At 34.7% G+C, this 25,304-nt stretch overlaps 1 protein-coding gene across 12 annotated transcripts in view; it reads right to left on the reverse strand.

The window, feature by feature from the left end:
- Window positions 1–20,619: 20,619 nt before the first annotated feature.
- Window positions 20,620–25,304, reverse strand: part of RPGRIP1L (RPGRIP1 like) — an 80,927-nt gene continuing 76,242 nt past the window's right edge. For all 12 annotated transcript variants that reach the window (XM_074839982.1, XM_074839983.1, XM_074839979.1 and 9 more), the window contains one exon: window positions 20,620–22,824. In XM_074839982.1, the coding sequence (XP_074696083.1) occupies window positions 22,721–22,824 (104 nt within the window). In that variant the 3' untranslated portion in view covers window positions 20,620–22,720. The remainder of the gene's footprint in view (window positions 22,825–25,304) is intronic.

The raw sequence follows: 25,304 nt of genomic DNA on the forward strand, positions 1-25,304 counted from the left end.
TATGGAGATACTTGCAAGTAGCAGTCAAAATGCCATATGAATGCAACAGCAGCATTGCCATGATTGTGTTCAAGTCTGAGGCACAGTGTGGTAGATCTGCTTGGCAAGTTTCCCTCAGAATACCTGAACCTACAGAATCATTGAATGAGATGCATGGTCTATCCTGCTCATAAATTTCCAACTAAGAAAATAGTCTTTAGCTATAGTCATGAGTTACTTTTGCAATAATTTGTCTTTGGAAAATTCCTACCCCCACACGTCCTCCCCCTGACCTCCCACCCTGGTAATAAGCTAGCAATATCTCAAACCCTTTGTGTTCCTGTGTCAACACTATCCCCAAACTGTAAGTGTTAGCAGCTGTGCACAATATGAAAGGGGTTTTGAAACACAGGGAGACTAAAACAGGAGCAATCACAAGAGCCTCTTTGACTCTCAAAATGCTAAATCACACACTGCTGATCACTGAAATGGTTTCCTTTCTGTACCCAACTTATGTAGTGGTTTGGCTGTTCTGGCCAACCTACAAATGAACTTTTTGTAATAGGAGGCCTAAAAACTCTGAACATATGTGAGCATCCAAAGAGTTGGCAAGTTTTGAACAGCCTCAGCTTTCTTTTCATTGTAACAATTTCTCCTCAGTGCTTGCATACTCAAAATAATTTACTTGTTTTAAAAACTATTTACATTTCTTTGGATTGAATATTAAATTCATACTGTAAGGTTACTGTGTTTATAAATGTATTGGTTCCTGCTCATCAAAACTTTGTATGCATCAAAATACAATTTAGGTAGTCTGGAAAAAAAAAAAAGAGTGCAACAATGTTCTGTAAACCTGTAAAACATGGTGACACAACAACACAAGACAAAAACCCATCACTTAAATGACCACAGACCTTGACCTTCTCTGTAAGCAAGCTCTTTCTTCTCCTATTTGCTGATATCTATTTTACAATCCACTCTAGAAGAACAGCAGAAACCTGCCACAGTGTTAAGGGTATTATCTACCCATTATATAAAAAAGCCACAAAACAAACCAAAACTCAACACACACACACCCTTCAAAACTATTTTACTGAACTTCCTATAGTTCGCCAAATACATAGTACTGCAAGCTGTTTCTTCAGTTGAACTGTGAGCGCTTTTTATGCTTCTTTAAGAATTGTAAAGCAATTTCCCTTCCCCCTACTGGCAAATGGTGACATGATGACTCTAACAATTGTTTCTCCTGTATTTTCAAACTTGCATTAGCTCAGTCTTGTTGATTTGGAGCACTATTCCCAAATTTAACCAGACAGTTTCTTTAATAATTTTGCTGTTCCTCATTTAAGTGAGGAGCACTGCAATGAAACTAGTCTAGAGAGACATTTTTTGTGCCCACATTCAACTTTTCTTTACAATATTTTCCTATAGCACCATCTGCCAGAACTGCTTGTTCTCATTTTGCAACTCTTGTTTCTTTCCTTAATATTTCTTACGTCTCACAAACATTCAGGAAACAGACACACATCCATGCCACTTTCAGATCCACAAGAACATTGGTATATAATAGTTTTGACATGGAGTTTACCAGAGGGTACCATCACTGGCTTGCAGTAATCATGTGTGCAATCTCTTACTGTACACTTACCCTCCAGTAAATAGGAAGGTAGTGTACCTCACTGCTCTGGAGGTAGTGGAAGTAAGCAACTTAAATTTACCCTCAGCAGACAGCTATTGCTAAGATTTTTCCAACTCCATGGAGGACTGCTGCAAAGGGATGCAGAGAAAGCATTCACTTTGTGTGAGATTTATTTTAGAAGAAAATTGAGAACTGGAATTTTTTGTATGCTATTTATTAAAAAGTTATTAACTATTTTAAAACCCCCTAAATAATTTTTTGTTTATCCATTATTTCAATCACTCAGTCTTCCATTTCTAATTAGAAAGTTCAGTCTTCAACTTTAGTTACTAGGCAGTTGTCACATTCTTTAATAACATTCTTTTTAGATTCTTACAACTTTTCAACGTGCTTGGTCGTGCTCAAGCAAATCCCCACTATTCCATGAATTTCTTAGCTACTATTATGCAGTCAGTAGCTAAACTCTCATTAGTACTGATTAGCAGTTTATATACAAAACCTGCGAGACTGATATTTGTACCTCTAAGCTTTGTCCTATCAATTTCATGTGTCTATTCGCTTAAGCATGAGACTTTGAGTAAACCATGTCAGTGCTTTGTATTGTCCCATGTTTAGCCCTCCTTTTAATTGCCATTTTTGATATTTAACTATTTACCCTAATTTATTACCTATTTCTACTTGTTTTGTAAGTGAAAGACAAAATGTGGGTATTTTTTGTTTGCTTGTTTTTACTTATATAAGATAAATTATTCAATAGATTAGCATACAGGCAGTAGTAAAGAAATAAACATACTTGCACTTACGTATTGCTCAGCTTCCATTTTCCTCACAAGTGGCTGTTTTCTCTTCTGGCTGACTGTTCCAAAGAAACGGGAGACCTAAGTCAAATGCCAATTCATATGTGGATGGCAAAAAGTACCAAATAAAAGAGCACTGTGTCAGTTATTTAGCTATGTTAAGTACTATAACTGTTTCTAAACATTATCTTAAATCGAGGGTGAGGATTACATCCAATCTATTTTAACTCAAGGTGGCTTAAAATCAAGAGGATACAAGAAGATACAAGAAGACCATTAATACATTTAGACTGAAAGTACTGGAATGGTGCTTATCATCTAAGGAACGATGTTCTTGAAGAGGCTCTCAAACTGAAACAGGGCGCAGAAGTCCTAACAGTTTTAAAAATGGAACTTCATAATTGTGCCAGTGAGATTATATGGTAAAATTCTCTGTGCTGAATATACTTTTGATAATAAAACTACTTGAAATTTAAGCCAGCCCTACCAGAATACTGGCATATAAAGAAATAGTCACAGTATCACCTTATTTGCTGCTATACTGGAAATAATTAGAGATCAGACACTTTAACTGTGGCTGCAAATCAGCTTGAAGTATGCTGACCTGAATAAAAGGGGAGAGTTTATTATGTTAAACATGATGAATCAGTGAAGCCTCAGATGCAGAGATAGCTACCATCAATGGTAGGATTTTCTTCCTCATGACTGCAGATGGAGCCCTAACATAAGTAAATACCCTCTTGGCAATAGAAGTTCAGGATTTTATAGAATATATTTAGAGGCTTTTCAGCATTTTTACATTATTGAGGTTCTAATTTTCAGGACAAACAATATGAGAAGCCCACTGTTTTCCTGGTTTCTCAATATGCCAAACTGATTCAGTTCTCAAAAATCCAGAAAGAAAGAAAAACAGTTGTTCAACTTTTATTCCGTCCTGCAATTATCACCTCATCTAACCTTCTCTAACAATTTCTCTGCTTAAGGGCACCTCTAGGGCTGTCAGTCCAGCTGAATTTATTTAGAAAATGAAATCCAAGCCTGAGTATTCGTATTCATCCCCTACACCCATTATTCCTTTCATAATCTTATGCTACTGTACTAAAAGGCAAGACAACAGCACATTTTGTGGGTTTTATTGTATTACATATAAAACATAATGCTGAAATATGGATTGTAGGAATCTTAGTGAGGAAGGTGGGATCTTAGCACCATCTGAATGAAAGATGTTAGATAAAAGAGGAGCTATTTATAGGAGTAAAATATGTCTACAGTTATCACTGTGGCTAACAATACAGGGTTCATGAGGATAATTAATCCTTTCCTTCCTAAAACTCACTTGTTCAAAACCCAAAGTATTTCTTGAGCCCTTACAGCAAAACAAACACAAACCTCCACAAAACAAATAAGCAGCAATAGCAAAACAATACATTCTTTCATACTTCTCAAGACATTTTGTCTGTTTCTAACTCTTAAGAAACAACTGGCATCACTAACATTCTGGAAGTCAAAATATATGTATGCAAGGATTATTGGTATTGGATTGGTATTTGAAATCAGGGTCTGAACATGGAGAGCTGTAACAACCAGAAACACTTTTAGAAAACTACTAATACTAATAAGTTGCTGTTATTATTATTATTATTTTACAAAGTTAATGAAAACCCTACTTTTATATCATGGTTGGCAAATCTCTCTGGTTCTAAAAGCTGCATATGAAAGAGTTCACATGGCCAAAGGTCACTCTCAAGAGAGCCAGAGAGATAAAAGAGAAGGAACAGCACAGTTTACAGGTAGAAAGTAGAAATAGGGACCCTGTACTGCACTGTGGGATGGGATTGGGTCACTCGTGCAGTCCACAGTTTAGGGTAATTACAGGCCTGTGTATTGCCTTCTGTATTCACATGACATAGCTTCTTGACCAACACTCACATACATATGAACCACAGGTGATTTAAAAGATAGCAAGTAATCACAAATATATTTATATGCCTTAATTTCGGTGAAAAGAACAGATATGTGAGTTTATTTTGAGAGCAAGGTTAACTTCTGGTAAACATCTGTGAAACTCAGTTTTACAAGCACTAATTGTCAAAAACTTATTTTTTAGTACATTTTCATGCACAACAATTTCTGATTGTACAGTAAAGTTGTACAGTTATCAGTTCATTACTTAATGATGGGACAGGTATCTCAGTTTGAACTAGCCATTACTTCCAGGTTCAAAACATTTACACTGAATATAAACACGGAAGTTGAATATAAACTAGAATCCAAACCACTGCTTAGTTGGGTCAATTACACACCCTATGCGTTTCATATAAATTGTATATTTAATATCACTAATTGCCATGAAGATGATTTTCAGATTGAAAATTATTTGCTGATTCAATTAACATGTTATGTTAATAATAAAAGCACTTGGGAATATCTAGGTTTATTGCATAGTAATGGATTCTCAGAAGATAAATATGATATATGCTATTTATTACAAATTGTTTCTTTCAGTTGGACATGGACTATAAATGTACTTAAGGTTAAGAATATACTATATTGATTTGCAGCTTGATTTTGCTAATTTACCTCATTTTGGAATCAATTATTTTGTAGTCATTTGTAAAATACAAAATTGTCTATACGGAGATGAATTTTTCTAAACCAATGAGCTAATAGTTATCTTCTCATCACTCAGAAAATTTCCCTAAATGACTGATAATAACCCTCTTCAGTGACTTTAATTTCTTTATTCAGTCATAAGACAGAGATATCTGATAATTTTACATTTTTTTTTTAACTCAAGGAAAAGCAGTCTATACAGATGAATGACATTAAATTCAGTCTATCCAGATGCTGAAATGTTCTCCAAGTAATACTGTGTGAAATATCATAGATGTATGTTATAGTAAAATGTTTCAGATTCTACCTAATTAAAATAAAATTAAGTTGCTTTTAAAAGCTAACCTGTCCAAAAGAATTCTTATGTGAGCTATTTATCATTTTAATCTGTAGTCACTTATACAGTACTAATAGATGTAGATACTGTATAACATCAAGAGATGTACTTATCTCTCTTTTCATAAAGAAACGAGCAGAGAGAAAATGAAGAAAACAGGTCAGTTCGGTTCTACAGTGACAGAATCAATATATTTAAACCAGCACAACAGTTCAGAGAACTCCCCTTAGAGCTCCAGTGTTTGAAAGCACTTATCTGAGCTTCTACTTCATGACTTGGATCACATATGAAAAGTAAAGAAACTGCATTTAACTGCAGCATCTTTGGGTACCTGTTGAGCCACAGACTGATTCATATATCTGTATTTTCTAAACCCTGGAGCAAATATGTTACATAATTAGGTGTAACAAGATAATCTCATATTTCAATAAATTCATTAGCCAAATAAAAGAATCCCTTAACTAAAACAGTTATAGCAATTCATTTTATTAAGATCAACATGTTACATTATTTATTTATTTCATAACTCTGCTAAGGCCTTTTTTAATATATGACAGTAGAATTTGTTTTCTGGTGTTCTGGCTTACATTAGATAACCATTTTTGGATTTTATGCAAGACATATGGAAAAATTCATCACTGATTTACTGCACATTTCCACACACAGTCAAACTAATATCTAATCACTATTGAAGAAGCAAAGCCCTGCTTGGCAGTGAATACATAAGCAAATTTCCAAACACATGGATGTGTGCTGCCTTGTGCAAGAAAGCCTCTGATAGTCAAAATACAAACCAAGACACTGCAGCATTTACTGAGGGAAGATAATGGAAAATTTAAATTGGGATTTATTTTCGCTTCAGAAACTACTGCACCTGAAACAATTGCAATAAAATAAAATAAAAATATTGCAATATCTATCTCCAACACTTTGTATAATAGGTTTTGAGTTTTATAATTTATTTATATGATAACACCTTGGGAACTTTTTGTTATTTTTAATAACTCTAGAAGATAGCAGGTTTGAATGTTAGTCATAAAGATGAATCTTTGGTTATCGATTAAATGTTTTTAATTCCGTTCATTCTTTTTGGTGACAGTTTGCAGTTATCTATACTACTGCTTCCAAGAATAAAAGGTGAATAGTCTACCTTAGTATTGTCTTCAACCTTTTGTCCTAAACTACTTTTTTGTGAATTTCAGTTAGGCCAACAAGGCTAGTTTTAGTATCGCCACAGTGGGTGGAATGATCTTTACCCCATTCCTATTTTACAATGTGTTTTGTGAGACGTCCAGTTATTTCAGAGCCTGTTAGGAATAATATACTGCAGAAGTTAGTATCTTCTGAAAGTAACATTTAATTATTTTCACATTACAGCCAAAGCTAATAATTAGAAGATGTCATTTCAGTTAATCAGATATTCATCCTCTGTTTAACAACTCATGCATTTTTTCCCTTGGTTAAAAAAAAAAAAAAAAAGACGAAACAAAACAGTGACCGCTAATCCTGATTGGGGAAGTATTTAACTGCAGGGCATGGTTCACAGATGTTTTTGCATCCTCAATAGCTTTATGGGCAACATAGTTAACTTTGATGATATGAAAATGTCAAGAAGAATTATCAGGGAGAAAAAACTCAGAAAGTTTTCCGAGGTTAAATGGCAATAAGGAGCCATCTTTCTTCAAGAAGTAGAAGCAAGTATAACCCATTTTTGATGAGCAGATGGTCCCCTTGAACAAAAGGAGAAGGAGTCCACTGGAATAGAGTATTTGAAAAGCAAAATCACGCCTCTTGCTAGATATTTTCTGTCATGTGTACATAGTAGTTAATCCATCTTTTAGCAAGATTAGCTGTCAGATTAACACATTATCCATGTGAGTCACCGTTAGTCTAAACCAAGGATGTGCCTGAAGAATGATGTGCACCCACATGAAGGAAGGTTTACAGAGGCTGACTTACAACAGCACTGTGGAATGCAAACGCTGCTTTTCTTTTTTTTGCTAATGCTGACCAGAGCTCTACAACAGGCATTCTCAATTGCTGCATCATGCTGAGTTGATACAAGCCTTGATGTGGATTTGAACATCCATATGCAGGCCTTGCATCTGCCACACACATCCATGTATTAACTCCAGGGTATATATGCCTTTATTGTTCTGGACAATATATATTAAGACATTAAAGAATTTACTTACACAAAATGCTCTTTAAAAACAGTGCTTTTATCCATTCAAGAGCATTTGACTTATTCTTGAAAGCCAAGTTTAAGTAAATTAAATTTCATAATAGAACAACAGGATATTACCTGCGAACAGCATATTTTCTTATCAACCAAGGGAACACAGATGGAAGTTTTCACAAGCAGCTGATAGGTGTCAATATCCCATTTAAAAAACACACCCTGAGAATATGTATCTATTGTTATATCTCTCAGACACCAGGTAAAGAAATATAATAGGAGGAATTTAATCTCAATTCAATGATGGCCCATGTGGAATAACTTGCTTCTGGAGACACCATTTTATAAAAGGTTGCACTATAACATGTGACTGCAGCTCAGAGTTAAAGACCTTTTCCCCACCAGGATTTCATTTCACAGCATTATTTTACTCTCCACTCTTCAGCAGGCCAACAAAGCCCCTTTTCTGCACAGCCTGTATCTGTATCTGTTTATAATCTTCCAAAGTTAATAACCAAGCTAAATGAAGGCAAAGCCTGCTCTGAAACAAGCTTTGTTCCAATACATGAAGATTTGGCAAGAAAAGGAAGCCTTCCTATGGAAGCTTCTTAGAAGACAAGTCACAGCCAAACATTCCAAGTGGTGTCTGAAGGATCTGAGGCTTTTGTGCATAGTCAATGTTTGCTATCTATAGGAGCAGCTAAAAGTAAAGAAATAAGCTTTAATTTTCTTGCCTTTGGCTCTCTGTATTTAGTCATGAACTATCTAAACAGTCCTGGTTTATCTTGCAGGCACATGGGCCAGCTGGTCTCTATGGGCAACCCCACATATGCAACGGAGCATAGATCAGAATATGAACGTTATATGTTTATAATCTAAGGACACTCAACTGCCATTTGAGTATAGTTCACAGCTACTTGTAATTACAAAATCTGTGGAAGTCAGCAGATTTAACTCTAAAACCACCACCACCAAAAAACCCAACCCAAGACTTTTTATGTACAACTGTACTAAGAAATTGAATTTACTCAGAAATGAGCAAGCATCAGATTTTAGACCAAAGGCATTAGATGCATGATGATTTCATGCAGTCTCTTGTGTCAAAATGAGCTTGTTTAAGACAATTTACCAAATCAGGTCACAAAAGATTCTAAAAATAAATTTAAAAAAATTTGAGGCAAAGAACATCTTAAATAGTAATTTGGAGAAGACAAAAGTATTTTCAAGTGACGCATCTAGTCTTGCTTTTAAAGCCAAGTACACGATTTGAATGCAACATGACATATTCTTTGTCAAAGCAATACAATTTCTGATTGCATGAGAGTTAGATTCAAGTCCTAAGTCTCTTCAATGTCATTAAAAAACATTATAGGAGAAAGCAAGGGAAATTTCAAACAAGTATTATTCCATTCATCCACATCCAGTGCACTGTAATAAGGAAGCAGTGAGGTACCTGTCAGAGGCTGAGTACTTACAATCTTACTAATAATGGGTCATTCAACATATTCAGCTATTTAATACAGATGTCCCACCTATTTCACATTCTTCCAACTCTAAGTAACAACATCCCAGAGTTAATAAATTAAAAAATAATAACAGAAGCAGCGAACAGGGACACAACTTATGTTTGAAGATTTCCTGAATTCTCCAGCATACTAGAATTAAAATGTTAAAATCAAGCTGAGATTGAGCATTGCCCTGTAACTTACGTTGTTCAAACCGACTAGTAGCTCTCCTGCAACAAGCATTTATCTCCACAGAGAGAAACAATAACTACTAATTCTTTTCATTCTTTGTTCTAAAAATGAATTATTGACATAAATACTATCCCAGTACAAATGCTGATGTTATTTCATGTTGATAAATGAAAGTAGTTCCTGCCCCTTTATTTTATCTCCAAAGCACCAGTGTAGAGGTGGGGAATCATCTGATTTAATGTAGATGATAATGAAATAGTAGAACAACAGATGAGTAATGAAAACCGACAGGTTTTGTATGTATTTGAGGTAAGAGATTTTTTTTTGGGTCTAGTAGAAACGTTGTTTGAATTGTTTCCCCTTATTTCATTTTACATTTCAAAACAATATTCTTTTCTAAGTAGACAACAGGAACCAAGGCAAGAAATTGCATTAAATAAATCTCTAAAAATCTTTCTAACAGGCTTCAGGGTATACTGTAATTTTTCTTTCAAATATTTCCACGTAAAATCAGATGTTAACTCTCTGAGTGAACCCATGTGCAAACTCTTTATTCATCAGATTAATGGCTGTGGAGCAACAGGCAACTGAACACATTTCCACTCACATAAGGTATTCATGACTTTCCAGAAAACTTCACATTATTGCAACTAGTTTTCAGTCAAATATGTTGCATCTAGTGAAGAAGGAAATAAATTGCAACAAGGTTTAATGGGAAACTACAGTAAATGTATTGACACAAGTAGGAATTTGTTTCTTTAAACAGGACCTTACTATTAATTTGACAGATGGATTTTTGCCTCACTACACACTTGAAAACAAAACAAAAATCAGGCTTTGCCTGGGATACTTCAGACTGTCCAGTGAAATACCTCTCCTGGTTGCTCCTTTTATGCTGAGCCAAGGCACAATCAATAGAATTCGGCCGGTTTAGGAATATGTTAAGACTGATAATCTATAGGGTGAAAATATAGAGGAAAATACAAAAAGTCAATATTCGATATCACATTTGCATTTTTACTTCATATTAATACATCCTTTTAAATGTATACAACATATTGTCTCAAATATACACAGCTATGTACACAACTAACGGTAGGGTTTCACTTCTTGTCACTTTGATCAGCAGAAACATAGATATAGTCAAGATAAAACATGCTGGTAATGATGCTTGTGCCACAACAAGAGCAATGAACTCAGTAACATTTGATGCAAAGGTGACAATATAAAAGTGAAATTAAGGAGTGACTCAGCATTCATATATATATGATAAAATCCAAACTACAATAGTAAATGTCAAAAAGCAAAACACTGGAACTTTGGAAAAACGCCCTCTTCAAATATCTGGTCAACCTTTCTTTAAGCTTCTAGGATTAAAATACTTTCCTTTTTTTCTTCTATTTCTGAGAAAGACATCTGTAATATTGCCAGATGCCTGCTTTTTAGGTTAATCATTCTACATCCTTTCAGAAATACTGAATCAGATCTGTTACTTGGTCTGACCCTGTTTGAGAATGCTTGCAAATAATTGTTATGTTGTTCTTTTTGTTTTTAATTTAATGCAGATAAATTTACAGTGTATGTTTGGGTTACAGTGAAACCTTGTTAAACTGAACATTTTGGGACCACATCACAGTTCAGATGAGAGGAAGTTCAAACTTGTGCAACACAGTGGTTGCTTGTTCAAGTATGTATTTTCACATATACTAATGACTTCAAAGCATATGTACTAAACCCTAAATTCTTGAAATGATAACAGTGGCTGGAAGAACAGAGATAGTGGCAAGTCAGCAAGCCACAGAGTGATAATTTGATTACTGGGTTACAGAATAGTTCAGTTCCACTGTGACCCCAAACTTAAAACTGTGTACAGTTCACAACCTCTGGCATGCAAGGAATTAAAGAAAAAAGAACCTGAGCAATTAGAATACTTGACCTGTATTGTGCTTCGGCTTTTATAATGTCAGTTCTTGATTGCTTTTTGTTCTTTTTTAGTTTAAAAGCATCTGCCATATTGTTGTCCCAAGTGGGACTATGCTGAGTGCAGTATACTGTTGACGAGTTCTTCTGAGCAACAAAGTAGAAAGCCTAACAACCAAGAGACTAACCTATAAGGCTTAGTTTCACGTTCCAATATAAATGACTTAAAATTTGCATTGTGGAGTCAGAGAAAAGGTCCATCTAGCTGATCATCCTGATTGCTGCAATATCTAAGAGTGCCTAAGTAGTAACAACAGGGAAAGATTCTGTAACACATCTTCCTAACATTCTCTCACCCTCTACCCATTTTCAGCTCAGGGCATTTCTGAGCCACAAGTGGTGTCTAAATATTTAGTAAACCTCCATGGATTTCTGTTCCTTAACTTGTCCTGTTGTCCCCCACAGGCATGCAAGGCATAACATTTAGAGCAACAACCAAGGAGAAGCTGCCACTCCTGGTTGATATCTCCCCAACAGTGCCAATGAATCCTCAAAAAGAGAAACAGGTCTTCTACAGAAATTAGGTAGCACAGACAGGAGCAACAGGTACTAGGACTGAGAGGAAAAGAATGTGTGTTGCCTTCAAAAATACACCATTCTCTCTTGCAATCTCCGTCCCTGTACAGTTGTGTTGCCACTTTGCCAATGACACATCCTCAACTCCCATCAACTGCCTCCAAGCATTTTTTTTCCCATTGTAAAATGCTTTATGGACTCCTTGTTGGAAACCACAAATCAGAGATTGGATTTGAAAGAAACTGTTATTTCATTAAAAAATCCAACAAATATGATATCTAAAACTTAATAATAACAATGTAATAAATCTTAATAATATCAATGTGATATCAGTTGTCATCTGCTACAGTGTTATGTCTGGCATTTATTACCGAATCATTTAAGATCCTTACATGCAAATTGTTCTGACAGACATAATTTGAAAGCATAAACATTGGCAATTGTTTTGTTACCACTGTAGCTGTTTTCAAGTACTGTTTGTGCAGTATAAATAAGAATACATACTCACATTGTGACTAGGACAATACTTTACATGCTTCCCAGAGGTTTGGCATTTGTGATTAATTTCTCCTCAATCTTTAAATTATTTATGCATGTAATCATTTCGAACTGCTAACTCGCATTGCTGACAAATCCTCAGAAAGCATCCATAGGTAGTTAAGCTGAACTACTACTATCTAAGAGATAAACAAAAAGTTAATTTACAGTATTCTGAAAAGGTGTGTTTTAAACTTAAAAACTTGTATATTTGTTTCTTTCTTAATGTCCACAATGTTTTGAACAAACCAAAAAGTTACTCAAATTAACCGTGTGTGATTGGTATATCATAGAAGGATATTCTATGATTACTGTATAATTGAAATAAGAGGTCAGAAAGGGGTAGTCTGCAGCAAGTAACTAGACACTGAAAATTAATATTTTAAACCAAATCCCTTTAAAGGTTTGTAAACACCAGCATGGATACAGATTCCCACAAAATTACATTTTTTTAAACTCCAAGTCTTTTATATATATGAATGAAACACTGATCAATATCTCAGTATCATTTTTGTTAGTTAGACATTTATTTCCTTGTGTCTGTTATCTGTTTTCCCCTCCTAAACCTGCTTTTCACCTTTTATCTAACATTGTATGCCTTGAATGGTAGAGTCATAATGTGTAGAAACCCATTAAATTTTCATTGCAATTTAACTTCAGTATTTAATTTATTCAGTGCTACCTGTTGGCTTTCACTGGTGCACTGTTTGAGCTCATTTTCTTCCTGTAACATCTGATCTTCTATGTACCATATGTTCATATGAAATTCTAAAATTTAGAATTAAAATATGTTCTTTAAAGAAACAGTAGACAAAATAATCTCAAATTTTGTGAATTACTATTCTGTATGCAAATGTCACATCAGACAGTAGGGGGCAACTTTCACCCACAAGTTGTTCTTTATGCATTCTGATATATAATATAATGACATGAAGTGGTACTTTCAGTACTTACCTAAGTTTATTGTGTGGTCTATATCAATTTTGTAAAATGGAAGGTTTCATTTTTAAACTCCCATTTTGTTCTCCAGGCAGTGTGCTGAGGAAATACCTGGTTTATATACTACAAAAATGCTGCAAGGTAAAATAACAAACTACAATCTCAAAGCTGTTGAGAAATGAAAGAGAAGAACAATTATATTCGTCTAGTTTGCTGTCATAGGATTTGTGAGAAACCAATCTCAAAAAGATTATTTTTCCACACTTACATTTTGATAAATAATTCTTCCTTGAATAAGCAATGTACAAAAGCAGTAATTTAACACCCTAAAAATCAGAGCAGGGACTAATATAAAAGTTGATAGAAATAGCAAAATATTAATTAATGATATTAACATGCATCACTAGAATATGTGTAACAAGAAATCCATATTTAAGAACAACTTGGTGATCTATATTGTGTGTCAATTTTTCTATTACTTGAAAAAAGAAAGTTTTGCCATGAATTTCTCCTGACAGCAAATGCTAAAAACAGGCATGCCATCAAAGGAAAAAACCCATCAGACATAAAGTAGTATTTTTTCCAAGTGTGCTTAACTACATTACACAACTATGATATGTAGATTAAAAGATTATATAATTTAATATGAAACTAACTGATTTCCCTTTAAAATTTATATTTTTTTTTTTTTAATGATCAGATTGGTGAAAGTAAAGAAGTAGGGCAGCACTGAAAGTATTTTCACACAAAACCTAGTCAAGTAGAACAATAATACTTGTAATAAACCCACAAAACAAGGACTAGTATTGCTATAGTGTTTCCAAAATGAAGTGGTTAGGCCTAGGGCGACTTTTTATCAGATTTGGGTGGAACCATGATTTCAAGTGAAGGATCTTAAATACTGGGAACCAAATCATACAACACTTCATGCTCCATCTAAGCTTCAAATTTGAGAGTAAAATATATTGGATGTCAAACTGCAGCAACAGAGTGAGAAACTGACTGCAGACCTTTCTTCTAAAGTGTCCTGAGATCCTTCAATAATTCAGATAGTTAACAAATACAACACCCTTTGTTAGGGGGACAGAGTAAGTTCTTATGAATATCTTGTCTGGCTTTAAACCCAAAGAAAATGCACTATGTATTTGTTTTTCCCAGCAATGTAGCCAACAATTATTTCTCTAAACATAACCCCACCTTAAAATATAAATCTCCCATTTCAGTTAGTGCACTTCAACTGTATTTTACTTAATAGACAGAGCATAACATAAACAAGTATTACAAGATTTGAAAAACATCCACCCTCCAGCAGTTCCTGAAATGAACTTACATTTTCATGTTAATAATCAAAGAGCATGGGTGTAACTGGTATCAACAGTGCTACTTTACAAGCAAAATTTATCATAAAAAGCACAGTAAAAAAAAAGCAGATCAGACATTTTACCACAAGAGATTACTTGAGATTACCTCATGATCCCATAGTTTGTGCTGTTTTGCAAGTTACTGGGTGGGGTTTTTTTGTCATTTGGCTGCTTTTTTGGTTTTTTAACCTATGACTGAAAAACATCACGCTGTTTTATTACTGTGTTTTGATAGGACTGAACTCCAGGTGAAACCAAACAGTTGATTTCCACTCCCTCTTTCTCTCTGTGATGATTTTCTCTCCGAGTGCCCTTTCATGAGTTGTGTGCCAGGACTCCCAGTTCATTTGCCTCCTCACTTGCATCCAGGGTTTGATTTCAAATGGACAGGAGATGTGGTTCCTCAGGCTGAGGAGGGTCATCCTGGAGGGCTAGCCCAATGGACTGTGAAGTTCAATTGTGTCCTTTCGCTTCCCTTGATACAAAATAACCTATACCTATAATGACAGACTTGTTTCTGTTAAAACCCTGGTAAGTGTGCCCCAAAGGCAAAAAACCCACAGAGCTTTATGGAGATCTTTTTCCTACTGTGAAACCTTCAAGAAAGCAGGCTCAATACTAAAACAGGCAAATGAACAAAGACGAAACCGGAGTCACACCATCGCCTGCCTGCTGTCCCTCCAGGATCCCCTCCAGTGTGAACACCTGCGGGCCTCCCTCTCTGCATCTGAAACCAGCCCTGGTTACACTTGCTGAGGAGCAGCTCAGTATGAAAGCTCACTTTGTACAGGACTAACTTTACAATGTTTATTTCTCTCTGTTTTCTTTTTCATTTCCTTATCCTATTTTTTATCCTTCCTTGTTTCCCAGGACATCTCCCATGTGACTTTTTCTACCTCAGACCCACCTTTTCCCTTCATGTCCTCACTGACACACAGCAATCCCAAGAAGGAGCCCATATTCCTTAGGCATTCAAAAGTTACCACATCCTTTGCAGCCACTTAACTTACTCTAGGTAGGCATAACTCTTAAATCTCATAGGTCCTACCTCCACTTTCTTTTTTGTCATCTGCTAGTGTAGCAGCCAGGTTGCTGCCTGCTGCCTGGGGCCGGTGAGGGCAGGGCAGGGCTGGGCAGCAGGCAGCAGTGGGACAGCACAGCGGCTGCGCTGGCAGCACCCAGCACCCCTCTGCTCAGAGAAGCTCCAGCTATGGGGTTTTTCCTCAAACTGCCTAAGCAGAAGCTGGAAAGGTTATGAAAGATTGCCAGTCCTTTCAACTTTCTCCCAGATGATGGGCACTGATATGTAGAATTAGCTTAAATACAACAGAACAGTCACAAGTAGCTGTTTCTTCTCTCGTTAACTGTAAAGCCTCATTTTCTCACATGGTAACCATAAAGATAGAAGAGAAGCTTCTGGAAAACAGTTAATTAACTTAATCTCTTATTTGAATAAAAGCCTCTATTTCACCAATATCCCAAATGCTTTTATTTGGCACCTTTTCAAAGATTCTGTTGGGAGAAAAGAAAACTTTTGGGAAAATGGTGGGGTTGAACAAGGTAACCTCCAGAGGTTCTCTCCAGCCTCAACCTTTCGGTCATCCCGTGATTTTTGAGGCAGTAATCTCTTGTTACAAAGATATTTGAAGTCTGTTGAGAGTGCAACAGGAAAGAAATTCTGACAGACAATATCCACACTTAAACATGGAAATATCCCAATCTGTTGCCCTTTTAACTATAAACTAACTCTATACCCCAAGAACTTCATCTCTTTACTCTACATCTTTCTGTGTTCTATATTTTTTCTGTCATCACTGCAACTTGCCAAATGTTCAATCAACCAAGTGCAAGAATTAAGGTCATGGGCCTGATAGAATGCGGGCTTCCCACTTACTGAAGTGCAAGTCAAACACAAAAAGTATTTTGATTTATAGCATCTAGGGAGTTCTTGTCAATTTTTCCCAAAGCCTTTCTATATGTTGATTTTAAAAACCAAACTCACCTTTAGTAGCAAACTCTTCCTTGCACTTACCTGCTGTAGGGAGACTGTCCCCCAGAGAATGATGAAAATGGTGAAACAGCATGTCTCACATCCTACAGGTGTCATAACAGTCAACTTCTGTGCTCTCCCTACACAGGCTAACTCAAAAAGAAAAGATACTAAAGAAAAATTTAACAAAGCTACAGTAATCAGTGATTTCCACAACATATATGTTTTTGTAGGATCCATTAATAGTTGTACAGGGGCTATGTCACAGGCCCCTATCCTATTTGTCTGATGTTGTGGATGGAAATGCAATCCCTCATTACTCTCACAAACTTCTGTGAAAAACTCTTACTAAAGACTTCGAGCAGACAACTGTAAATTCCATTCTAAAATAAATTACAGGTTACACTAACTTGTTTGACTTAAATATAGATAGGCTATAAAAAACCCCCACATATAATTCTTGCTCAGGTTATATTTACTGTATGCTGATACACAACTGATACTGCTTTATAAATAGTTCCATTTTTGTGTATTTCATCTAAGATATAAATTATACTATTGACATTACCAACGTATTGGAAAGTTTCCAAATGGGTCTGGTTTTGGTATACTACAATAAAATGCTTATTACAGAGGAAAGAAGATTAAGGAATGTTTTCAAAATGTAGAAAGATTTTCTGTATGTTCTCTTCTTAAGTTTGCTGTGTTTTATTTACTATTCATGTACTGTGTGTCTGGAGTCAGATGCTGATTGTTCTTTCCTCCTTTCATTTCTCTGGGTTAGTGGCTCTATATATGGTAAAACATTTTTGGTTTTCATTAGCATTGAAGTCAAAGGCTATCAGCTATTGTAGCTATTTATATTTATGAGTAGGTAATCAGAATAATCACTGGTGGCATGATAGTTCTTCAAGCAAAAGAAACTTCACTTTATTGATTTTTTTTGTAGTAGAACACATTTTTCCAATGGTTTTTCAAGGAAAGTTCAGTTCTTGCAGCTTTAATGCATAAGGAAATAATTTTGTATTCAACAAGAATGACAGTTTGTCTAAATAAAAAATAGATAATTTTCCAAATCCACAAAAATGTTAAACAAATCATTGCTAGATCATGTGCAAGACCTGTCTTGCACTGTTGCAGCTATTGATGTTGGACTACTGAAGTAAGATATATTTTGATACAGAGAATGGGTGTGGACAGAGGCGCCGGGTTTATATCCCTCTTTCTCACAGCTCAGGGAACACCATTTCTTTGTAAATGTAAAATGTCTTAAGAATTCATGAATGAAGGTCATGAAGGGTATAATTTCAATGTAAGCCTGGTCTTGTTTGATTTATCTGTTTGTTTTCTTACTGTTAAAATAATCTAAACCTAATATAACAAAACTAGGAATAAACCACAGTAAATTGGTTACTACTGAAATCTACAGAAAAATTATCTGAGCAAACCACATTGTTAACAATAACATAGCTATTTTTTGTCAATTGCTTCACAAAACTCGGTGGAAATTTGATGGCATACTGCAAGGCAATAGGCATGAAAGCCAAAACTAAAATGCCTAGTTATTTGTATTTGTGTGCAAAATGTTACATGGCTGAAACAAATGACAAACGAGGTCATGCTTATGCCATCCATAAAATAAAAAAAATAAAGTAGGTGATTAGATGGTATATTAAGTGCACAAACTGTTTTCATGTGCTCAGATTTAGATTTGGCTTCAGTTTATATTGAAGTAATGTTTAGAAATACATCTCCTTTTTTCACCATGAGGACAGTCAGACATTGGAACAGGTTGCTCAAAGAAGTTATGCAGTCTCCATCCTTGGAGTTTTTCAAGATCAGATTGGATACAGCCCTGCGTAACGTGGTCTAACATTATAGCTAATCCTGCAGCAGATTGGACTTGAGACCACCTGAGGTCCCTTCTAGTCTGAATGATCCTATCCTGATATAGTATTGTGGTAGTACTATTAAGAACCTATACGCATTTCTGTTTGAAGGTTCATAATCGTTTATTTTCTTAGACAAAATATCCTCTACTGGTATCTGATCATTTGCAAGCTTTCATTTGAAATGAAACTTTGCTAGAACTGAGTTAGACGATCCCATGAAGTGTTGAGAGCTTTAAGTATGATTCAGCAAGGACCTTAGAAATAGGAAAATACCTCTAAAGCCCACAGATGCATGATTTAGAAGGAGTTTGGTGCTTATGAATTAAGACCTAAGTCTCTGTGTTATATGTGACTTTCAAGGTCGTGTCCTGTGAGTGCTAAGATTATACTATAATAAGAAACAAAACATAGATCAAATTCTTCCCTTGAGAAATTATTCTAATGAAATCAACTTCTTCAAAAGTTACCTCATCCCATTTTAAAAGATGCAAAGAGAATAAAAATTTGTCAGCAGTACCAATAAGGAGCTAACGAAAAGCACAGAGCAGTACACCTGTAGCATACTGTGCCTAAAGCAAATTTTTATCACATACATACAAAGGCATCAACTTGAATTTATATTCTGCAATTAATTTCATACAGGCAACATAATGCATTCAATTCAGTATTGGTTGAAGGATTGGTATCTAGTCCAACTATTAAGACCTATATCATAAACAGTAATGTTAAGAAAGTCTTATAAAAAATATTGTCTTCTGGAGTATCTTGAAAAACTGATGGATAAATCATTATTATAAACTGCAATAAGACCTGTCTATCTAACTGCAACATAAAATATTTCTCTGGCTCTGAAACATGCAGTAAAGTTTGTTGTACAATTTTAAGTCTGTATTTGAATTTATTTCTCAATTCTAATACAAAACAAGAAAATCAAGTTTAACAGCTAATATTTAGTCTTAATATCTTTGGTGACTTCTTGAGTTATGATAATGTCTTACTATGCCTTGAAATAATAAAAAGCATTTTAAAATAATATTACTATTAAATACTCATCTTCAGTTGTAGTTCTGTGAGGCAAGTTAAAATTTTTTGTCATATCTACTCTTATAAGCATATAGTGAGATAAGCTGTGACTTACTCTAGAGCAAAATTGATTGAGTTCACACAGATGTTTCCTGGGTTCATGATGTATGTGCTCTTACAACTTACATCCCCAGGTTAAGGTCATAACAAGTTAAAAGCAACAAAAAAAGAAAAGGTTTTTTGAGCTAAACTCAAGTTTCCATCTTGATAAACATACCTGGGACACCTGGAGAACAGCAGCTATTATTTCACATAAGATGATATCACAGCAAAGCAAAAAGCTGTAATAATTAATGGGAAAAGATGTAAAATAACAAAACCGATCATCTGACCCCATCCAATTCATTTTATGCAGGACCACTGTTGTATCCAAGTCACACCATAGAAAAAATCTGTCTATTCCACAAAAATAATTGTAATTAAGTAACATTTTAAAGTATGGTAGTACCCAACATTAAAGGCTTCTTTTTCAAAATGCAAGAAGGATTATGCTTACTAACATATTGCACACAAAAAAGGATACTTCTTGCCTTAGGCTAGAGTAAATTCAAGTCTTCAAGTTATTCATAGCTAAAATCTGGACAAAATAGTACTAGATTACATTTTCCACTTTCCCTGCGCAATGCAGCATTTAGACTTAAGATTTAAGAGCATGTTGGAAATACAGACTACTTAATGCAAGAACAAAACTTTCTAGTATGTTCGTATGTTTATGTTGCATAAGATAATACAATCCATCTGTTGGAAAAATCCTCACTGAATATTATATCTGTCTTAGTAACAAACATGAAGAGAAATCAAGATTATTTTTTTTTAAATCCCAAACTGAGTAATAGTGAGCCTTACAAAGAAATATGTTTAGGAACCTGAGGCAAATTATACATGTTAATGTTGGAGTCACTGAGAACAGTTAACAGAACGTAACCAAATGTCAACTGGAATATTTTGTAGTAACTTACCGAAGATGTCTGCGTTTAATGAATATGTGAACGCTTGGTTTCTAAGTTTTCAACTTCAGATGGCGAAGATTAAGTGCTAAGGGTGTTACTGTAAACGTTTAAGTGAGATGAACATCACCGATTTTCTAATTTTACCACATGGTTTATTTCAGAAGAAAACAAGCACCAGTTACATAGTTCTCCTGCAAGTCAGTAAACAGTCACACACGAAAACTCCATACAATTTGCTTCTTTGTTTATGTGCAAGATATTTAGTTTGGTTTGCAAAGTATTAGAAGAATAATAAGAACCTCCTGACAGAATACCGCAACTAAATTTCTAAAAAGCCACTCAGTTAATCTCAGTGTTGAATCTAGCTGTTTCGAATTATTGTAATGTATAATAACAGTCTTATTGACAATATAGATGCACAGAGCCAAAAAAAGCTAGAAGTAGTGGCCAAAATGATGAACTAAGCGCCAGCCCAAATGACAACAAACATATGGCCATTAACTGAAGAATGGAGGGGTTTAGGAATGCAGCTGTCTGTGGTCTCCTAAAAGTTCCAGAGGAATGAAATACTGTGAGGATTGGCAAAGTCTGGATGAGAAGTACTACTGAAGATGGTAGGTCCTAAAATGGAGTCAACCATCAGTTCATGTTGGAATTCAGAGATTTCTGTGGTCAGAATATATTCATTCCATTGGCCTCAATGTACATCAACAAATTAATATTGTGTGGATGTCATTTCAAAGCCTACTGAAGACGAAGAGCCATTATTGAAGCCATTAGAGCACAGATGGTTCAAACTATATGCAGATATTCATACTTGCATTTCTGTATTATAGCTGGGTTTTTTTTCTGTTGAACTGTAATGAATTGTCTCATAATCTATTCCATCTTCTTGCCATTAGCAGGCTTTGAATGTTCACAAATAGGAGCAAAGAACTCATTTTCCAGAGCTTTAATCACACAAAGAGGGAATGCCTAATTCTCTAAATGAAATGGTCTGTGATCACTGAAGCAGAGATTTAATATATCACGGCAAATTAGGTAGATTTTAATAAATTACTTATCTCTCTGAATACTTTACATATGCTTATGAAGAAACATAGCCTGTTTGCAAACAGTGGAAATCCACAGCCTATAAAATCCTTTGAAGAAAATGACAAATAAAAAAGTAAATTAAAAAATGAAATGTATTATATCCTTGTTCTCAAGAGACAATCCTTTTGCAGCATTGATTCACAGCTCCATTAAAAATATCAATTAAATCCTTCACTGAGATTGGTTAAAAGCTGGAAAATTAACTTTCCAAGCTAGACACTGGTTATTCAGATACAACAATTCGTTGTATATGTTTGATGTAAGTTCTAAAAGTGACAAAAAACAAATGAAAACACAGTTGCCTGTCCCTACAGCTCAAACTAGATGAAGCAAAATCTGATAATGTATGGTTTCTTTTTGTATTTTGACAGATGTTGGCTGAAAGTAAATCTTTTACTGTACAGAAAAATGATTGTGCTTGCCCTCCCCCTACTTCAAATCATGATAATCATAAACAGCTGATTATAATGTTAGTAGAAGGGTAAAAGTTATTTAAAAAAAGGTTGCAGTAATTTAATAAGTCCTGCAACTAGCCTCATTTTTTATATTTAATTGATAGGAACTGCATGCATCAAAGAAAACACATACTGAGATTTAATGTGCATAAAATGGATATTAGCATTTTAAAGAGGCAGATTAACACATTAATCCAAGTAATTTTCATATATTGCTTTTAATAAAATCTTCACAGTATAAAATTCTTAATGAGGCTAATCACAGGCATTCCATTTAGTGGGGTGATTAGGGATAACATAAAAGTATTTTTAATCAGTTTTCTAAGGCTTATGGGTTTTTTTATTAAAAATTAAAAATTTGACTTGCATTTTCATTACTGTTTTATGTAGGAAAAAATCTTGAAAGTGCAAATAAAGCACATCATTCAATCATGTAGGTATTAATTATTTACAAGACGTTGTCCATTGTGGAGAGATTCTTAGCCTTAGGGGGGAAATATAAAAACAAACAGACTGAAAAGTATACAAAACTTTACAACTACAAATCAAGCATCCTTTTCATATAAATTATACATTAAATATACTGTAAGAATTACAAAGATCTCATCTTTGAAGCACTATCAAGCATGTATTTACAGTGGGAGTAGGAACTTCTGTAGGCAAACTTCCCTTTCATGCCTCCTAGTCATCTTTGCATTCCTCATAGACTGAACGCAGTGCGTGGAGGGCTTCCACTGTTACTTTGAGCTTTCCAATTACTGTACTATCATCTTGTGAATCGAAAACTAGAAAGGAAACATCAGAAAACAGCATTAGCAATTTCATTTAAGGTTTTGCTTTTGTTCTGGTAATTTTCCTTAGCATTTGGACAGATTAAAAGGCACGTAAGCATATGCTTAAAAAAAAAAAAAACCAAGAGAAAAAAAATATAAAAAAAGAAATCTTCCAGTTCAGGCACTCAGCCTACTGGAAACTGAACACTCTAAGAACTAGAATGTACATCAATAGAAGTATTAGTGTTGGAATTATACTTTGGAATAAAGAAAACAGTCTGTATAATAATTGCCTATATAAATTATTTTTCACAATAGGTAAATCTAAATGTTCCAAACTCTATTAAAAGACACATATGCATAATTCTAAATAGTTTTAAATAAAAAATATACCAATTAATGCATTTCCTACACTGTGTGTATGACTGGTCCAAATCAGCCTGGACAGTTTTTAGTATTTAAATAGTAAATTGTTTTTTCCAGTTGGTGCAATGCAAAATTATTTTAATTCCAGGCTTCTAGGTCTTGTAAAATAGTGAAGTGTAGACAAAGATGGTACTTCCCCTAGACTAAACTATTTAACGACCTTCATATCTGCCTATGTGGTTTTAAACTAGTACTTAAGATTTCTATTTTACAGAAATTAGCTAACATGATTTAAAATTGCACTCTTTTACAATATCTAAATAAACCCAGAGGGCCACAATCTCTGCTGCTGTGATTAAAAACATGCTGCTAACAGTCAAAAATGAGGCTCTTTCCCAGCCCTGCACAAAAAGCAATGAGGCTGCCTAGCATGACTCTAGAAGGAATTAGAATAAAACCAAATAATCTTGACAGCACATCTTATCAAAGCAAAGGTTATGTATTTACTATATACACTAGGATAAGTACGCTGGGACATGCAATGATACTGCCTGCTACAACTTCTAGGCTGCTGGGACAGCTCAGAAGAGGTTTGGACAAGGAAAAGCATGGGATAAACCTTCCATCACTTTGGCAATAGAGCTATTGTAGGACAGATTGGATGCTATTCTTAAGAGATCCAAACCATTTTATATATCCTTGGACAAATCACTCCGTGAACTGTTAACTTAAACAGCAGACTTCAGGGGACATTATTCTTTTTACTTATAAGAACTGCAGGATAACTAATTAATGATACCAGAAGATAACATTAATTCTGTTTTCTCAGTTTTAATACTATCATATTATCTCTGAGACATTTTGTTATATGTCTCGTCTATACTTTTTTCATCCACCTTCTTGCTTAGCCATTCACTTAACTGCTTCAAATTTCATGTAGGCCACTTTCACACCATCAGCAACGAGAGGAACAAGGTATGGAAAGGATATATGCTTGCAGTCCTCAAAAAGAATGAAGGAATTTTATGGTATCTAACTTATGTTATCTAACTCATTAAATTTATGGTATCCAACTTAAGAATTCATGTGGTAGCATCCTATGAATTTCCACATGTCTAGGTTTATTCTTTTTCCCTCAGACTAATATCCACCTCAGAGAACATGTACAATATTATTTAGGAATTCTATTTATTGTGCCATTACATTTAACACAAGTCTGTGTCCAGATCTTAAGAACAGATCCTTTTACTATGACTTCATCCATGAAAATATACAGATACATTCTACTTTTGCCATGATCTGATACACTAACATAAAATTTATTTCAATTCTCTGAAAGTTCTAAATTTTCAGAAAATATGGTTATGGATGCAATAAAAAAAAAAATCTCATCGGTACAGCATCTGCAGGGAAAGGGAAAAGTGTGAGCAGGAATAAGAATAAAAGTACTTCTATCTATTACTATCACTTTCACAGATATAATGTACATAAAGCAAAAATTAGTTCAAATGTCTTATGCTTACGGGAACAAATGCTCCTCACAATATTGAAGTAGTTGTCATTACATAGTAATGGTTACCTTCTGACAGAACCACCAGTAACAAAAACCATACGTTCCTATCACAACAATTATCTCAGATGACGATTAGGAGTTTTAAGAGTTTTGTGAAAAGTAACTTTCAAGGGTACAAAACTATATTTATATCACTAATCAATCTTATCAAATGGGAATTATGACAATGGGAATTATGGCCATAAAAACCAGAACAAAAACAATCTGCCAGTGAGAAACTACGAAATACCTTTTTAGAGGAGATGTGCTTTTGTACAACTACTTGGAAAAAAACTGTTGGTGGAGAAAAGATAAAGTGGTTCAGCCACAGTAAGAAGTGCATCAAATCTGTATATTATTTTTCCAGGGTATGGAAATTTGATTCCTCTTAGAATTTTCCTTATCATGTTCCTGCAACTTTGATGCATACTTTGAGTATTTTAGCTACAGCATGGATGCAAATTATGCATGATAATGGAAATGGATAAGAAAGCCTATTTCTTTTCCTTACTGCTCAGCTCCCCATCACTCAAGGTATGGTAATTAGACACAGCAGTACAAGTAGCAAAGTCAC

This window comes from Strix aluco, chromosome 14 (genome assembly GCF_031877795.1).
Source record: "Strix aluco isolate bStrAlu1 chromosome 14, bStrAlu1.hap1, whole genome shotgun sequence".
In the NCBI taxonomy this organism is placed as follows: Eukaryota; Metazoa; Chordata; class Aves; order Strigiformes; family Strigidae; genus Strix; species Strix aluco.